The sequence below is a fragment of the Rhinoderma darwinii genome, chromosome 5, assembly GCF_050947455.1.
Source record: "Rhinoderma darwinii isolate aRhiDar2 chromosome 5, aRhiDar2.hap1, whole genome shotgun sequence".
Taxonomy (NCBI): domain Eukaryota; kingdom Metazoa; phylum Chordata; class Amphibia; order Anura; family Rhinodermatidae; genus Rhinoderma; species Rhinoderma darwinii.
In genome coordinates, this window is record NC_134691.1 from 51,172,174 (window position 1) to 51,189,819 (window position 17,646).

A 17,646-nucleotide genomic window follows, 5' to 3' on the forward strand; every position below is an offset into this window, starting at 1 on the left:
ATTTTTATGTTAATAGATGGACAGATCATTATCGTTAAAGAGGTTGTCCAGGTTGGGGGCTATTTTTTATACTGATGGCCTATCCGCTGGATAGCTCATCATTATATGATTGGTGGGGTTTCGAATGCCCCCGGGCGCCGAAACCAAAAGGCTTCAACCACTGTATAGCGGCTGTGCTGCAGTTCTGCTATTATTCAAGTGTATAGGAGCAGAGCTGCAGTAACCCAGCACAGTCGCTATACAGTGGTCGAAGCCTTCTGCTTCCGGCATCAGGAACGACCTGTCCTGTGGATAGGGCATCAGTATGAAAAAACAGCCTCCACTCTGTACAATCCCATTAAGTCTATGACCAGCTAAGTGATCCTCAAGGCTACTCACTGTCCCCAGTAGATGATCTACCTTCCTCCTTGCAGAAGACTTTTTCCTACTTAAAAATGTGGCTGGTCACTAAGAACGATACTGAACCGTACCTTGGAAAAGTAGAATGATTTCTGCAAGCAATATGGTGCTGAGTACACTTACTGAGAAAGTCGGCTGATTGAGAAGCTAATTTAAGTGAAATTATTACCTAACTGACAATCTCTCTAACTTCTAATTTACAAGCATCAGGCCATTTTTCCATTTTGGATAGGATTGCCTCTTAATAGGATTGTCTAGCCTAGAGATTCCAATTTACTATACCCTATTAGGGAATTCTGAGTTAGTAGAGGGGTGCCCCCTTTTCAGGACTTTCATCCATAAGCTGGAGTAGAGAGCAGCTATAAAAAGCGTCCCTTGCTAATGAGGGCCTGGCAATGCCCATGTGTTAGACGGGCAGCACACTAATTCTTCATTTCCCCTTTGGTGGCGCTGTAGGGGAATTGGATAGTTGCTGCCAGTTTCCTGCACAGAATACAGCTGATCACTGGGTGTCCCAGTGATTGGATAATTCCTATATGTTAGAAGAGTTCCCAAAGTGGTCCATTCCTTTAAAGAGGCTCTGTCACCAGATTTTGCAACGCCTATCTGCTATTATATGACCGAGAAGAGAACAAATGCCAATACACAAGAACATTTAGAAAAATGAGCAAAGTATTTTATTCAAAATAACATATACATACAAGAATGATAAAAAGAATCCATGAACCAACAGGTTAAAAAGACCAAACCGCCATACAATGTATAAGGATGGTAACGTCTGAAGTTGACGTGTAATAATAACAACCAAGAGATATGATCTAATAATCAGGGTACATACATGCATGAGTATGAAATGAAACATTAATGAAAAAATGCAAGAAAATATGTGAACATCAAGCACATACCCATAGATCAACCGGATGGAAGCACGGCGATGTGTCTGCCCCAACGCGCGTTTCGGCGCAACTGCCTTCGTCTGGGGGTAGCGTTTTAAATGATGTGTATGCCACTATATATGGGGATGGACCAGCCGATCGTAGAATAAAAAAGAGGGGGGAGAAGCCCAAGTATAAACATGTAATAATGCATGTTTCGCTGCATGTTTACCGGTCGCTTACCTCGTGGTGAAACCGGTGGCCGCACCTACCAGGACCGCCAATCACGAGAGGCCAGGGTCGGATGCACGCCATCGCGTCAAAGGACGCGGTCACGTGGATCCGAAACCCGGCGCATCATGAGGGCGGAACGGAGGCCGGGCACCCCTCTACTAATCAGAAGGAGCGACACAGCGAAAAGGTAAGTAACCCAGGATAGGACAGTGTATACCAACTTGGACATGAAGCCAAATTATGCAAAACGTCAAAAACAACGTATATTTCAGTATAACGCACATATAAACAGACAAATGTGAATGAAATATAACATTATGACAAAAGACAACTTGAAGAAGCATGAATGCTGAATAACACTGCGGTGAAGAGATGATGAAATAATGTGATCCGTGAAGTGATACCCCTATCTCCGTTTGCAGCAGATCGGCGCTGCAATGTAGATTACAGCAACGTTTTTATTTTTAAAAAACAAGCATTTTTGGCCAAGTTATGGCCATTTTTGTATTTATGCAAATGAGGCTTGCAAAAGTACAACTGGGCGTGTTGAAAAGTAAAAGTACAACTGGGCGTGTATTATGTGCGTACATCGGGCGTGTTTACTACTTTTACTAGCTGGGCGTTCTGACGAGAAGTATCATCCACTTCTCTTCAGAACGCCCAGCTTCTGCCAGATCACGCTGTGACGTCACTCACAGGTCCTGCATCGTGTCGGCCACATCGGCACCAGAGGCTACAGTTGATTCTGCAGCAGCATCCGCGTTTGCAGGTAAGTAGCTACATCGACTTACCTGCAAACGCCGATGCTGCTGCAGAATCAACTGTAGCCTCTGGTGCCGATGTGTCCTCGCTCGTCTGACACGATGCAGGACCTGGGGAAGTGACGTCACAGCGTGATCTCTCGAGAACACGCTGTGTCTGCACTGCCAGAAGCTGGGCGTTGTGAAGAGAAGTGGATGATACTTCTATACACAACGCCCAGCTAGTAAAAGTAGTAAAAACGCCCCGATGTACGCACATAATACACGCCCACTTGGACTTTTACTTTTCAACACGCCCAGTTGTACTTTTGCAAGCCTCATTTGCATAAATACAAAAATGGTCATAACTTGGCCAAAAATGCTCGTTTTTTAAAAAATAAAAACGTTACTGTAATCTACATTGCAGCGCCGATCTGCTACAATAGCAGATAGGGGTTGCAAAATCTGGTGACAGAGCCTCTTTAAGAAAGTATGACACAGGTATACCTAATACAGCATAATATTCATAAACTTTAGGTGCATTTCCAAGAATTATTGTTTTCTTAAATACTCTAGTTACTTCATGGCATAAAAGAAAACCTATTTTTATTCCGATGATGTGCTCCATTCAGTTATTTTTACAAATAAATATGCAATATCAGAACATTTGACATGGGAATGCATGCTAAAACCAGCTTTTGATTTTTCCCACGCAGATTTAATATTTACAGAATATATCAAGGCTGTGTGTGAGTGAAATTTCCATACATGATTTTCAACAGGTGACCATATAAGCTCACAAGTGCAGCGCGAGGCCCCTACAGATGAAGGTGGGAGATGCAGGGCTTCATCCTGACATTGCCAATGCAAATATTTTCATTCGACAAATCTTGATTAAATTCTGGACGCTGGCCGGCTTCGGCTTCCTACAAAATATTAATCTTTAGCAAACTCAAGCAAGCTGAGGGAATGCTCTGGGATATATTTTATAATGATTCCCATATTGCGCGCCTGACAAGCTCTCTTCACAATATCTCACAACATGGCAGATTTAAAGCGAACACAAACTGTTTCATGTCTGTTCCACACAAGATTCACAATACTCATGTACATCATCATCCATACATTGCTATATATATATATATATATATATATATATATATATTATGTATTAAATGTATAGCAGTCACTAAACCACTACATCGGCTCCCTACATCTTTTCTAATACAGCAAAGGTACCTTACTAAATACTTAAAGGCTATATGGTTAGCACTGTTGCCTTGCAGCGCTGGGGTCCTGGGTTCAAATCCAACCAAGGACAACATCTGCATGGAGTTTGTATGTTCTCCCTGTGTTTGTGTGGGTTTCCTCCGGGTACTCCGGTTTCCTCCCACACCCCGAAAACATGCCAATAGGGAATTTAGATTGTGAGCCCCAATGGGGACAGTAAAAGAAGACCTCTGTACAGCGCTGCGTAATATGTTGGCGCTATATACGTGACTGAAATAAATATATGTCTACCACACAATAGACCTCTTGGTGAAAGCTATAGCAACCAATCATATCACTTGTATTTTAAAATCTGCTCTGAAAAACTCACAGCTGGAATTTGATTGGCTGCTGTGGAAAACATTGAACCTATATTCATTGAACATATATATTTCTAAGCCACCCTCTTCATTCAAATATAGAACATTACCTACAATCTTTCTTGTTGTTTTTTTTTATAGGATTTATTATGCAACATTTTAATGCAGATCCTAACGCTGGCCTATGTATCATAGAGCTGCAATGTATCCTTAAGGCTGGATTCACACGAACGTGGCGTTTTTGAGGACGCAAAAACGCGGCGTTTTGCGCGCGCAAAACCACTTGACAGCTCCATGTGTCATCCGTGTTTGATGCGCGGCTGCGTGATTTTCGCGCAGCCGCCATCATAGAGATGAGGCTAGTCGACGTCAGTCACTGTCCAGGGTGCTGAAAGAGTTAACTGATCGGCCAGTAAACTCTTTCAGCACCCTCGACAGTGAATGCCGATCACAATATCGAGTAACCTGTTAAAAAAAAAAAAAGAAAAAGTTCGTACTTACCGAGAACTTCCCTCCCGGCCGTTGCCTTGGTGACGCGCCTCTCTTGACATCTGGCCCCACCTCCCTGGATGACGCGGCAGTCCATGTGACTGCTGCAGCCTGTGCTTGGCCTGTGATTGGCTGGAGCTGTCACTTGGACTGAATTGTCATCCCGGGAGGTCAGCCTGGAGGAAGAAGCCGGAAGTTATCGGTAAGTCAGAACTTCTTTTTTTTGTACACGTTCATGTTTATTGGGATCGGAAGTCACTGTCCAGGGTGCTGAACCAGTTTAACTCTTTCAGCACCCTGGACAGTGACTATCTCCTGACGTCGCGTACCGGAAATTTTTTTGCCGGGGTTCGGCCAAAACGAGTCGGCCGAACCCGGTGAAGTTCGGTTGTCCGGGTTCGCTCATCTCAAAGACACTCAGTTTGGATGTTTGTAAACAGAAAAGCACGTGGTGCTTTTCTGTTTACATTCATCCTTTTGACAGCTGTTGCGCGAATCACGCAGTTCGCACGGAAGTGCGTCCGTGCGGCATGCATGGTTTTCACGCACCCATTGACTTCAATGGGTGCGTGATTCGCGCAAAACGCTGAAAGAACGGACATGTCGTGACTTTTTTTCAGCGGACTCACGCTGAGTAAAAATCACTGACATGTCTGCACGGCCCGATAGACTAATATAGGTCCGTGCAACGCGCGTGCAAATCACGCGCGTTGCACGGACGTTTTTCCCGTTCGTCTGAATAAAGCCTAAGATTGCAAATAAAGGTAAGATGTCGGCCAAATGGTCCATTATCTTCCCCAGCTCCCCCGATAAACATACAGTAACCGTCGTCTAGAATAATGGTCAAAAGCTATGTCCACCTTTGCTCCCAATTAAATTGTATTGCTTCAATATATATATAAAATGAAGCCATTTTGAAAATTTAGCCTTCATTAAAAATCTCTGATTTCTTCAACTCCTATGTGTCTCCATGGTTACAGACTTCAAACAAACCCTTTGTAGTCTGATCCTGCAGTCATACTGTCTTCCATCTGTTCTCTGCTCCTTACTAAAAACATTTGACTTTCCAATATACTTTGTGGTTCGATTGCTCACCATTTTCAAGGCTTCGGTTTGCATTTAGGGAAGAGTTTCAATGGTATTCAACTCCCAGTTGTAAAATGTATTAGGTCTGTGCAGGTTTTCAACATCTGAATGTAACCAAGAATATTTACATACACGGACAGCAAACTGAGATTTTGAAAATAGTTAACAATTGAAACACAAAAGAGTGAATTTATTATGCTTTCTACGCCAGTATTCTGTCAATTATTTTTTTCGGACAAAAATGTTGCGGAATTTTGCTTTCTCTGCCTTCGCCATTTTTCCCAAAAAATGGCATGGCTTAGAATAAGGGACGGGGACACATTTACTATAATGCACTGAAGAAACTTGCGTGAATTATAGTGGAAATCTATACCAGCTCATAGCTGGCGTAGATTTCCCTTTCTGGCAAATGGACAGCCGAAGAGGCAACAAATTTATCAAGATGTGTATGCCTTTTAATACATTGTTTGCATCTTACTCCGGTTGCATTCATTGGACTAGCATTATTGGACCAGCATATGAAACCCGTTTCTAAGTACATCTCCCACAAAATATATAAGAGGTTTTTCATGTGGTGCATTAGAGGAAAATGAATGAAAAGATTTCCTACAGTTTCCTATGGGGTCAGTTTTGTGTCTATTAGTTTTGAAGCCCTATATCTCCCCGAGCTGGACAGAAAAACATTAAATGCAAAAAAAAATGTTCGGAGGTCAGATACAATTCTTTTTGCAGATGAAACAGACTATTTTCAGATGAACTGCCTATTTACACACAATGATTGATATTGATCTAATTGACGGCCAAAATCTACAGTTTGTGTAAATCCTTTCAAAGACATGTGGTTAGTATGAAGGAAGGGAGAAAAATGGCACAAAAGATACAGAATAGACACTAAAATTAATAAAATAAGCAAATCATAAGCATCACAAAAAAAAAGTCAAGTGGTGCCTTATGTTTTCTGATAAGTGCTGGTGTCAACATGCCAAACAAAGTTTGTGAAAGGAATCTCGCCAACTATGTTACTGACCCCCATGTGTTGCTGGCTAAATATTCTCTTCAGCACTTGCCAAAGCTGTCACAGGCCATATTTATTCCCAAAAGCCAATAAGATCAGCAATTCAAAAAGAAGCCAGGCCAGAAATGTTTTACATGATCTATGAAGATGCCTGCATATATGCTTGAAAATTGGTACTTCACCCATTATATGTTGTACATAGTACAGGCATGCTACATAAGGTCTTGTTCATAACACATTAAATGGCCTACGTTTGATGAATACGTCGGGAAAGCTCAGAAAATATACATTAAATATAGACTTTGATGGATATACTACAGTGGCATCCATCACCATAGACTGTAATGGTATCCGTAAAACGGATACATCATGAACTGGGATCATGGGAGTTTATGACATATGCGTTACACGGATACCATTATAGAGTATGGATGACACTATTAGGCACCTGTTTTACGTATCCATCACCAATAGACTATAATGGTATCCATTTGACGTATACGTCATGAAAGACTCTAAAAAAAAAAATATGACTTATACGTTAAACGTATACCATACAGTGAAATATGTTACCCGCAGATCTCCATGTTAAAAAAAAACCCATACCATGCATTGTAATTATTTTTTACAAGGTTCTGTTGTATGGAAAAACAGTCTACAACGCTATTCCATACTTAAAAAAAAAAAAAAGAAAAAAAAGTAGTCCAACAGGAGCCAGTAAGTCAGTATTTTTACCTTCGTCAGGCTAATGGAGCCTGGAGCCCTATGTACACGTTTAGTATGTCCGATTGAAGCTTTCAAAATGTACACGCTAAACGCGCAATAACGAGATGTTAAGGGGACCTAAGCAAATACCCTCTGTGTGCAGCACTAATTCTAATCCCTGTAAGTACATGTTTGTGAAGTCAAATGCTTAAACTTTCAAACCTATTTTACATACAGATCTGACACTGCCCAGAATCATAAGGCTGGGTTCACACGAGCATGTTACGTTCGTAAAGGACGGAACGTATTTCGGCCGCAAGTCCCGGACCGAACACACTGCAGGGAGCCGTACTCCTAGCATCATACTTATGTACGACGCTAGGAGTCCCTGCCTCTCCGTGGAACTACTGTCCCGTACTGAAATGATTACTGTACGGGACAGTTGTCCCGCAGCGAGGCAGGGACTCCTAGCGTCGTACATAACTATGATGCTAGGAGCCCGGCTCCCTGCAGTGTGTAAAGTCCGGGACTTGCGGCCGAAATACGTTCCGTCCTTTACGGACGTAACATGCTCGTGTGAACCCAACCTTAAGGCGAAGGTTAAACGCCAACTTTGACCACAACACACGTCGCGCGGCCAAAGATCGTTGTATGCTCCTGCGTGCATAGCAGGTGATTAAAGTCAATGTGGCTGTATTGTGGCAGTCATGGCAACCTGCGAGTCGCAATGCGGCCACACTGACTTTACTTACGTGCGAAGCAACGCGATCTTTGGCCGTGCAACCTTTGTCGCAACCAAAGTCACCATGTAGCCCTAGCTTAATTATTATAAATCAGTGCTCCTGTAATATCGGGGATGGAGACAGACAGGGGAACCCTAATCCACCCGCCACTCAGTCCCTGCCTACTTGCACGACCCGTCCTAGGTGACGGCGTACAACTGGGCGACGATCCCTACGCTCAATAAGTGAAGTACAAACAAACAGACAAGGGTACACAGAAGCTAAGGGAAATGGGGCAGTTGCCCATGGCAACACCGTGAGCAACAAGAGTAGTGAACAAGCCGAGTCAAACCAGGAGTGTACGAGGTACCAAACGCAAAGCAGGAGAGTAGTCAGTAAAGCCAGGGTCAATTTGAAGCAGAGGTCAATAGTACTAGCAGGAACAGCAGAGCTAGGAAACCAGACAGAATCATAGGCAAAGGAAGAGCAGGAAATGAAGATATAAATAGATATAAATAGAATAGCTAGAACCGTCTGGCCAGGCTGTGATAGGTTCTCCCACTCCTCAGCCTACCAGCCTGAGTGGTAGCAGATTGAGTCACTATCAGACCTAGGAGCAGATGCACACTGATTAACCACGGGCGTCGACACAGAAGCTGTGTCTGGCAGATCCTTTACAGCTCCCCAATCTGTGGCTCTCCGGTGTCCACAACAGCTCTAGGTTAATGCTATAAATGATAGAATTAGGATTGTTACATCATTATGTGGGACTTAAAACATTCCTTAAATATGTATCTTTAATAATATGTCAAGCTGACAGGTCACATAGGATGGGGGTCCAGCTGCTTACCATCAATAGAAAGACCATGGAGCTCCAACTCTTCTTGTTGGAGTGGTGGTCCCGCATGTGTGTGGTTACCGAGAGCACTCAGATGTTTAAATAGTTCTTATTCACATGTCTTGCAAAATGACCATACATATAGAGACATCTCCCCATAGAAACCACAAATGTGAAGTCAACAGGGCCTATGTTCTTCCATGTCTTTATATTGCATTAATCGGTGATGTATGTGATACATAAGGTACAGATTTACCATCGTCCCTCCATAACTGTATGCCTGTATTGTAAAGTTTGGGGAAATTCAGGTAAAACTTGTATTCCAAAAAATGTTCTGTGAAATTACAATGTCTTGGCAACTTTTGCTGAGCAGTTTTTGCTCCCAAATAAATATGTTGTCTTTCTGCTGACAAGCTGCAAGTGTGCCAGAACTATTACTTTAACATGTGTGTGTTTCATTGCTTTACGTTAAGACAGATGACAAGGGAGAGGAGAAAGCCTACACCGCATAGAGAATAGACTTTTATTTTACACCTCATTCTAAAACTACAGGCTAGTGGTGCCACATACACTGAACGAAATGATAAATGATGGACTCTCCCGATCACTAACCGCATCAACAAGAGGGGGAAATAAAAGTTCCCAAAACTCGCAATATGCAATGTTTTTTTTACACCGCCCTCGCCAATTTGTGAAAAGGGGGACGTGGCTCACCAAAAAGGGCAGAGCCAACCACAGCCCAACAAATGTATAATTTACGCCAAAAAACTGGTGTAAATAATGGGGGAAATCCACCCTGTGGAGAGTGGAAAGGTAGAGGGCTGTGCCCGGTCCTGTACCGCTGCCTGATCAGTCTACCCCCCATCGGACAAAAAAAATAATATGTATGCTCACTTAACCACTCCTCTCCTCCGGATCCAATCAGTATGTCGCGACTCATAAAATGTACTGAAGTCAGGCAGCGTCAGGATGTTGTATGCGACAGAAAACTAAGGAAATTAAGTGCTGCATCGCATATAAGACCCTGAAGCTGCTCGGCATTAGGACCTTGTATGAGCTACAGCATGCTAAGGAGACTCCCAGGAGAGAAGCGAAGCAAAGAATAGCGGTGATCAGTATATATTTATTTATTTACATATATATCTATACACACACACACACGCACATATATATATATATACATACACATATAGTTGTTTTTTTTATAGAGAGTCTTGTTTGTGGCTAAAAGTCTGACCCAAGCAGAGCCTGAGACGCACAACATCTCCGATGTTTTTTCCCAGATCTGCTTAGTTCATGCATCACTATTGCCTTTGCCTACGTGCACATAGCTTCACATAATCACCAGTACTAAAGAGACCAAAAATATCAGTTGACAAATGACACTGATTGATGTAAGGGGAGATTACAATCAGCTGTTTGACGGAGCCACGGCGCTCCTGTCATCGCTGCTTCCCCTTCATTACTTACACAGCTTCCCAATGCACAACGCAGTCAACATTCGAAGCGGCTGTAGACAGTATTACAGCTTCATCCATAGGTCATCAATTTTACATCACCCCTTCAATATGATACCAAACTCTAAGCTAAACTTTTATTATTCTACTTGCGGCAAGCGGTTAAAATTAAGACATCCTACAAACGTCCTTGGAAGTGAAAGGGTTAACCCAAACGCTTGCACTGGTAAGGCCACATGCACACGACCATAAAAAAACTCAGTTTTTGCTTGCCGCAAGTAGAATAATGGATTCATTCACTTTCATTGAATGCGGACACCTTTCTGTAGCGCTACGGATGGGTGACCGTGCCGTAGAAATGTTCAGAAAATTATGGAACATGTCCGTTCTACTTTGTATGGGAGCACGGCCTGAAAATGCGGGTGGCAGTCGGCGGGCATGGTGGTGTGCATGGGGCCTCAGAGCGTAGATCTGTGTGTCATATTAAAATAGCAGAATCTTAGCTTTCAAATGCTACGAGGCTCGATATTCTAGGTGCAATATTTGGGGTGTTGCACTCTTGAAGTCGGGCAGCAGGATGAAAAGTTTTAGTGTCACTGTAAGGGAGGAGCGGGAGGAGAGAAATTGCAAGTTCGAGCAGGAAGAAAGATCACAACCTGTTACTGTCATCTGTCCCTCAGACCCCAGTGACTCCAGGGGGTAATACAGGAACTAGTCTTCATGTTGTCACCCGTCTTACCAATAGAGGGGGTCTTTTTTTCTCTACTAACGGAGCTATCCTCTAATCCACCCCTGCGCCTAATCAGACCATCTGTCGACTCTGTGACTCGAATGCTTCCCGGTATTTGGATTGCAGAGATTTTTGGTATCTTTAGTTCTAGTGAATGTTTGGAGGCTGTTTGGGTCAGACTTTTAGCCCCAAACATTATTTTTCATGCATTTTTAAGGAAACATTACAACTTGATGCAAAATTGCATGAAGGCGCCAATAATGGTAAAGTGCAGGGCGACATTTTCACACTGTGCCAGGTATTTACTTTAAAAACATATGTATGGCTAACACTGGTTTCTTAGAAACACAAAGAGTCCAGCTTCTAAAGAGTCAGAAGTAAAATTTTCTGTTCAGCCGATCGCCTCGTTGGAAAGCCATTTAGTAGGTACAATTAAAGGGGTATTGCAGTTTCAATGAATAAAGATTATTCCTTGTATGATAAATAACTATAAACATTTCCAATATACTATCAATATCATTTCCTTACACTTTTCAAGATCTCTGCTTTCTGCCATTCAGTGGAAACCGGTGTTATTTACTTCAAGGGGATAAAATCTGTTGGTCATGTGATGATCACACAGGTGCATTGCTTTTTACAGTGTGTCCGTGTAACGAGTTGTGTCTATCACATGACAAGGATAGATTTCATCCACTGGAAGTAAACAATTAAGTTTTCTATTATATGGCAGCAATTGGGATCTTGAAATCCATAAAGAATTGATACAGAAAGTGTATTAGAAAATAGCATAACTTTTCATTATATAATACATTTTAATTTGCTAAAACCATAATATCTCTTTAAGCTTTGGTTTTCCAACCAAGTCTCCCATGCTACAAGGCGGCAGAGCTGGTCAATGAGCCATCGAGGATACCACCCAACTTTGTGTTCACATCCTAGCCGATAGCTCATTGACAAGGACTAACAACATATGTCTTTGAAGCTTCTAAATCGAGACATGATCATGTAATTTTTTATAACCTTCTTGGAACACGGTGGGACTAAATAATAGTCACAGTGCAATGATGGATTTTATAGGAGAACAAGTGTGAGTTCATGCAGGATTAGTGAAGACAGAATGTGCTAACAACTCTTTGAAAAACAAAAAAGAACCAAGGCTATCTCAGATTCCCATAAATCCTAGACTGGAACAAGTCAACTCAAGGTTCTCGTTCCAACCATGAAACATAAGAAATTGTCCTTCTATTTATCCATAATTCGGGGGATTTATATAAAAAATGTTTATACATAGTAATGGAAGAAGTTCGGCAATGAAAACGTGCCGGCTTCCTGTTACACAGGCCTCTGTTCATCCTTCAGGTATATGCCAGGACAACCAGTAAGTGGCACAAAATTTGTTTTGGAACCAAAACAGACACGAGCATTTATAAAAGATGCACTTCTTGCCGCTTGGGAGTTACACACACGTCCATGAATAATTTGCTCCAATGCGGAAACACAAATGTTTGATTTGAACTTTTCTGCAAAGAAACATTTACAACTTAATTTCTTTATAGTTGGAGGCTGAAGCAAGTGCACAGGAGGAATGTTTTGGCAATCTAAAAGCACAAATTTGAAAGATTTTATGTCTACTTCCTAAATCCGTATTTGCTTTCCTGTTGTATTAACAGCCAGGGACGGTGATAAAAGCAAAAAATAGAGCAATTATCACGTAGACTTGGACACTGACACAGATTAACATTGGTATCTATTTCACGGAGCTTGTTACACAACTGGATTCAGCAGCATAATAAGAGACTTAAAGGGGTTGTCAGCTTTGGACAATCCCTTTTTGTTAGAAGGGTCCCCTGATAAGTTGTTCACTTGCTGCTGGGACCCCAGCGATCAGCTCTGATCTGCTGGGGAATCTAGTAGAAAGTGTTCAACTCTCCTGTAGCGCCATCACAGGGGAAATGAAGCATTACACATTGCCCATTGAAATCAATGGTCTGTCTGTGTGATGCACAAACATGCCAGGTCCTTTCCTGATAAACCCTTTCTGTTCTTGCTAACAGATGAGGGTCTTGAATAGATAATCCCCTCTATTAACTCCGAATTCCCTAATAGGGGTATATAAAAAAAAGGTTACCTAAACCAAACAAAAAGCATTTAAAAAGCACCTAAAATATAAAAAGTATAAAAAGGTTGGGTCCCCTTTCTCGCCAATTTAGCTAGTGACAATTTCCATGAATTTAGGTTGTATGTCTGTACTCTAGGTTAACCCTAGGTTACAGACCTCCATATTTTAGGTGCATTTGCCACATGATAGATGCTTTTTAATGTGTAGTGCACAACTGTTGTCTTAAAATAATAACGTTGCATAGTCATAAATAACGTTGCATAGTCATAAATAAGAAAGCCAGGTACACACAATATCTACCTTTTTTTTTATAAACAAAATTATTGTCATACCAATAAATATCACATTTCGTTTAAAGATCATAAAAACTTAACATTTGCCATTTACATCATGTTTCATGTTAAAAAAACAACTTCTTCAGTGACAAGTTATCACATTTACTTATATAGTATGGCGCCATATGGTGTTGACAGTGAATATCAATGTGCACTTCCACAAAATGAGCGGAGTTCTGGTGGACACGCAGCCTCAGTCACTCTCCCGACAGCCAGGTCTCTGTTCACTGCAGAGCAGCCAATCGAGATAGAATTCTGCCCTTCTTGTCAGGGAAGGATCAGAGCCTCTAAAGTAGCATGACAGTATAGCAGAGAAAACTCCTTCTGTAGGGGTAGTAAAAAGGGACTATTTTGTCAGCTGCCAGAGGGGGAAGGAGTTCGGTTCTGCTCAGATCCCATCCCTAGCAGCACCAGAGGGGATACATGGAAGCAAAAATATTTAGAAAATGATATTTTTCTTTATGCTAGAAACACTGCAAATTTCTTTAAAACAGTTATCAACAGCATTTCAGGATATTTGGTATGAAAAATATTCCTGCCTTAAAGGTGTTTTCCACTACTGGACAACTGATGACCTATCCACCGGGTCCGACACCAAGACCCCGCACCGATCAGCTGCTCCGGCTGCCTCCGGGCACCGGACGTTTATGCCAGAAGCAGTTGGCACCGTACACTGCATAGCGGCCGAGCTGCAGTACTGCAGCTCTGCTCCTATTCAAGGGAATAGGAGCAGAGCTGCCGCTCTGCAGCACGGCCGCTATGCAGTGTACGGAGCGAACTGCTTCAGGCTTCGTACACTGCATACTGTGAAATGACATCCGGTCCCCGCATGCAGATGGAGCAGCTGATCGGTGCAGGGTCCGGGTGTCGGACCCACACCGATCATATAAAGATTACTTATCCTGTGGATAAGTTATCAGTTGTCCGGTAGTGGAAAACCCCTTTAACCCCTCAAAAGCCATATCTATCACTCATCAGCCTCTACCTGGGGCCACTCGCTCTTTATCAGAGGGACAAATATAGATTGGGCTGGTAAGATTATTGTTTCCACAGTATAAATGACGCCAGAGGTGAGTGGCGGCAGCTCATCTAACCCTGCTAAATAAAATTAACATGCACTTTTGCATCAGATATTTTAAATATTAGCTGAAAAGTCTGTTGGCTGAGAATTAATTTAGGTCTATGGCATAAATGATCATCTGAAAGCAAAACAAATAAAATAATAATAATGATGTGCTTTCTATGCAGATTACAAACATATGCACCAGTGACAAATTATTCTAAATCAGAAAACTATTAACTACAAACATCAATCACACAACTTTACAAGATGCAGCCAACAGTCAGGGTGAGAGCATTATAAATGATTTTCCCAATCATATTAGATTTATGAAACACTAATCCACTGCCCAGAATAACAAATAGTAAATAACGAACAACGCTGTGAAAAATCTGAGCACTTAAAGGGGTTATCTGGGAAGTTAAATTTTTTTCTTAGGGGCTGTAAATAAAACAAAAAAGAATAGCTTATCTATCCTTGCCCCCTGGCGATCCAGCTCTGTTGCTCCGGTGGCAGTCCTGGTGCTTGTTTACATGCGCATTGCATGTGACCGCTCCAGCCAGAGGGCTCCGCGGTCATATGATGTATTTCTGGCATTATGCCAGAGATACGATTCGTTACCAGTGAGCCCCGCTGATTGGCTGCAGTGGTTACAAGCTACGTGCATGTAAACAAGCACCGGTACTGCCGCTGGAGCAACAGTGATGGATCGGCAGGGGCAAGGATAAGTAATGCTTTTTTTTATTTACAAAATTCAAATCCAGGATAACCCCATTAATCTGTATAAGAAGAAAATCAAAGTTTAGATGTGATTGGACTCATTCACATCAACAGTCACTGTGAGCAGAATATTAAAGGACATATGGATATCATTAACAAGGGTCCCCCCTCTATGAGCCAAAGCAGAGACCACTAAGTAAAAGCATCTCCCAATCATAAGGACATAGCCCATCCACGTATTTCATATGAAAAGCTGACATTTAGAACAAGGAAAATGCATGGCCAACTGGAGCCTCTCCCAGTGATAATAGGCGATCATGGGGGATTCCAGGGTGGTGATCAGATGATCGCCCGGCGGCTAGCTTTAGAGAAGGATCTATATTCATGAGACAATCATATATACAATGCCATATACGTGTGAGGGAATCACAGCTGCATTTACAGTTCAGCTGATTGCTATAGAGGGAGTCCCGGACTCCATGCAGGAAAAAAACCCTGTTCAGACATATGTGAGAGATTGTTCAGTTGCTGAAATTTATGAAGCAAATGTCTGTAGCCCAATGTGGATGTCTATGAGGCTTCCACACTAAACACATAATATAGGAACCATCATAAAAACCATGCCTATTCCTACTTTATCAGAAGGCTAACATTTAGTTAAAGAGGTTATGTGGGGAGCGAAACGTATTAGCAGTGTAGTCACTGCAGTATCTAACTATACTCGCTAATATACACTCCGGTCCCCCATCGCGCTGATTATGAGATTTGAATAGATTTTTATAGCGCTGGCGGGGGACCGCAAGACTAGTTGCACAGTCTTCCTTCATAACGACACGACTATTCGTTATGTGATCGGTAGTTACTGCTTATCCATAAATTACAGCGGGGCTGGGCACATGACGAAGAGTCGTGTCGTCATGAAGGAAGACTGTGCAACTAGACTTCTGGTCCCCCGTCAGCGCTACAAAAACCTATTAAAATCTCAAAACAGACATGTCATAAGAGGTGACAATTCCTCTTTAATAAAAAAAATCCATTATGTACCTGCTAAACTACCCGCACACTTGTTCGGTTCTCCGTAAAACACATTTGCTATATGCTAGTTATGGCGTCATTTCCGAAGTGATTGGATGAGAAGCATAATATAGTTGCAGCTGTGACTTTATGACCATGACAGCACATGACAAAAATGCCTCTTGGCAAATAAGGCCGGGATGCGCTATAATCAGGTTAAGGCTCGTTTTAAATGGCCGTTCGGCGCGATGTACCTTCCCATAAACTTCTTATTGATGCCCTTTCTGAATCTGTGACAAAATAACTTTAAAGGGAATTGCAGTAAAAAAGAAATGAGTTGTTAGAGTCAGATAGGATGCCTATTGTAACTTCAAAATTCCCCTTACTTTTTTTTTTTACAGAACTTTCCATGTGACCCTCATTTATTTACCCCTTAAAATGATTTTTTTCCCCTAATACTTTACCTTAATATTATTGTTCTCTTTGTGAGACAGACAGGGCTTTAAAATATATATTTTTTTAAAAAGAACTAGTGCCTTTTAATTTTGTACATTTCATAGATGTGAAAATGGACATTAATAGGGGGACTTTTTTAAATATATATATATTTATTTTTCCCGTATTGAACTAAACTAATTTACCCCAAAAGAATCAATATCATCTAACTCTCTTGTGGAGGCAAGAAAAATACTTCTTGGCAATTGGGCCTTGTCAATTGTAAAGATAGTTCAGCAGAGTATTTGCTGCTGCATCGGTAGGAGTGACACTTTATTCTTTACGGAATTTCAATTCGCAGGTACAGTCAAGGCACTGCACATTGAAACACAATAAAGGATAATATTTTACTCATACCGGTGCAAAGGCAAATACTCTGTTGGATCTATAGGTGCTGGGAGTTGGTAGAGCCTGGAGCCAGTTTTTGCATGGTGTAATACACGGGTGGTGTTGATGACCAATGAGCGGTCACAGCTTTTTATAGTGTTTTCCCCTTAGTTGAAGTAAAACTGAAAACTAAAGTATATAATTATATTCTAGAGAATTTCAAACTTCCAACTTTACAGCAAGGAAGTAAAGGAGCACAGAACCCTGACCCCAATACTATGGAGAATGTTTGAGATCAACTAGGGTGGCAACTGTGATCCAGGCCTTATCAATCAGTTTACATGTCAATATCCACACATTCTCATGGCTAAATGGACATAAATCTCTGCAGTCATGTTTCTAAATTTATTAGAAAAGATTCACAGATAAGAGGAGGATGTTATACCAGCGAAAGGGGGAAATAACTTCTTATTAACCGTTTTGAAATAAGATCTTCAACTAGGAGACATGGATGTGATGCTGAGCTGTCCACATATTTTGGTTATGCAGAGTATGATGAACGGAGGATTATACACACCCCAGTGTACCAGCAAAGAACAATCTGTTATTTAATAAAATTCTCAGCCACATTTATAAACGTTGGGAATAGTTAATAATTTTTCAGCATGAGCATTATTGGGTGTATTGATCCCAGCAT

General features: G+C 41.7%; 1 protein-coding gene across 3 annotated transcripts in view; it reads right to left on the reverse strand.

Moving 5' to 3' along the window:
* Nucleotides 1-17,646, reverse strand: part of VPS13B (vacuolar protein sorting 13 homolog B) — an 886,671-nt gene that overhangs the window by 476,742 nt on the left and 392,283 nt on the right. The window contains exon 20 of one of the 3 annotated variants that reach the window (XM_075825952.1): nucleotides 13,445-13,734. The exons of the other annotated variants lie outside the window; for them this stretch is intronic. Within the exon in view, the coding sequence (XP_075682067.1) occupies nucleotides 13,688-13,734 (47 nt within the window). The 3' untranslated portion in view covers nucleotides 13,445-13,687. Of the gene's footprint in view, nucleotides 1-13,444; nucleotides 13,735-17,646 lie in introns of those variants that run through there. 3 annotated transcript variants of the gene reach the window in all.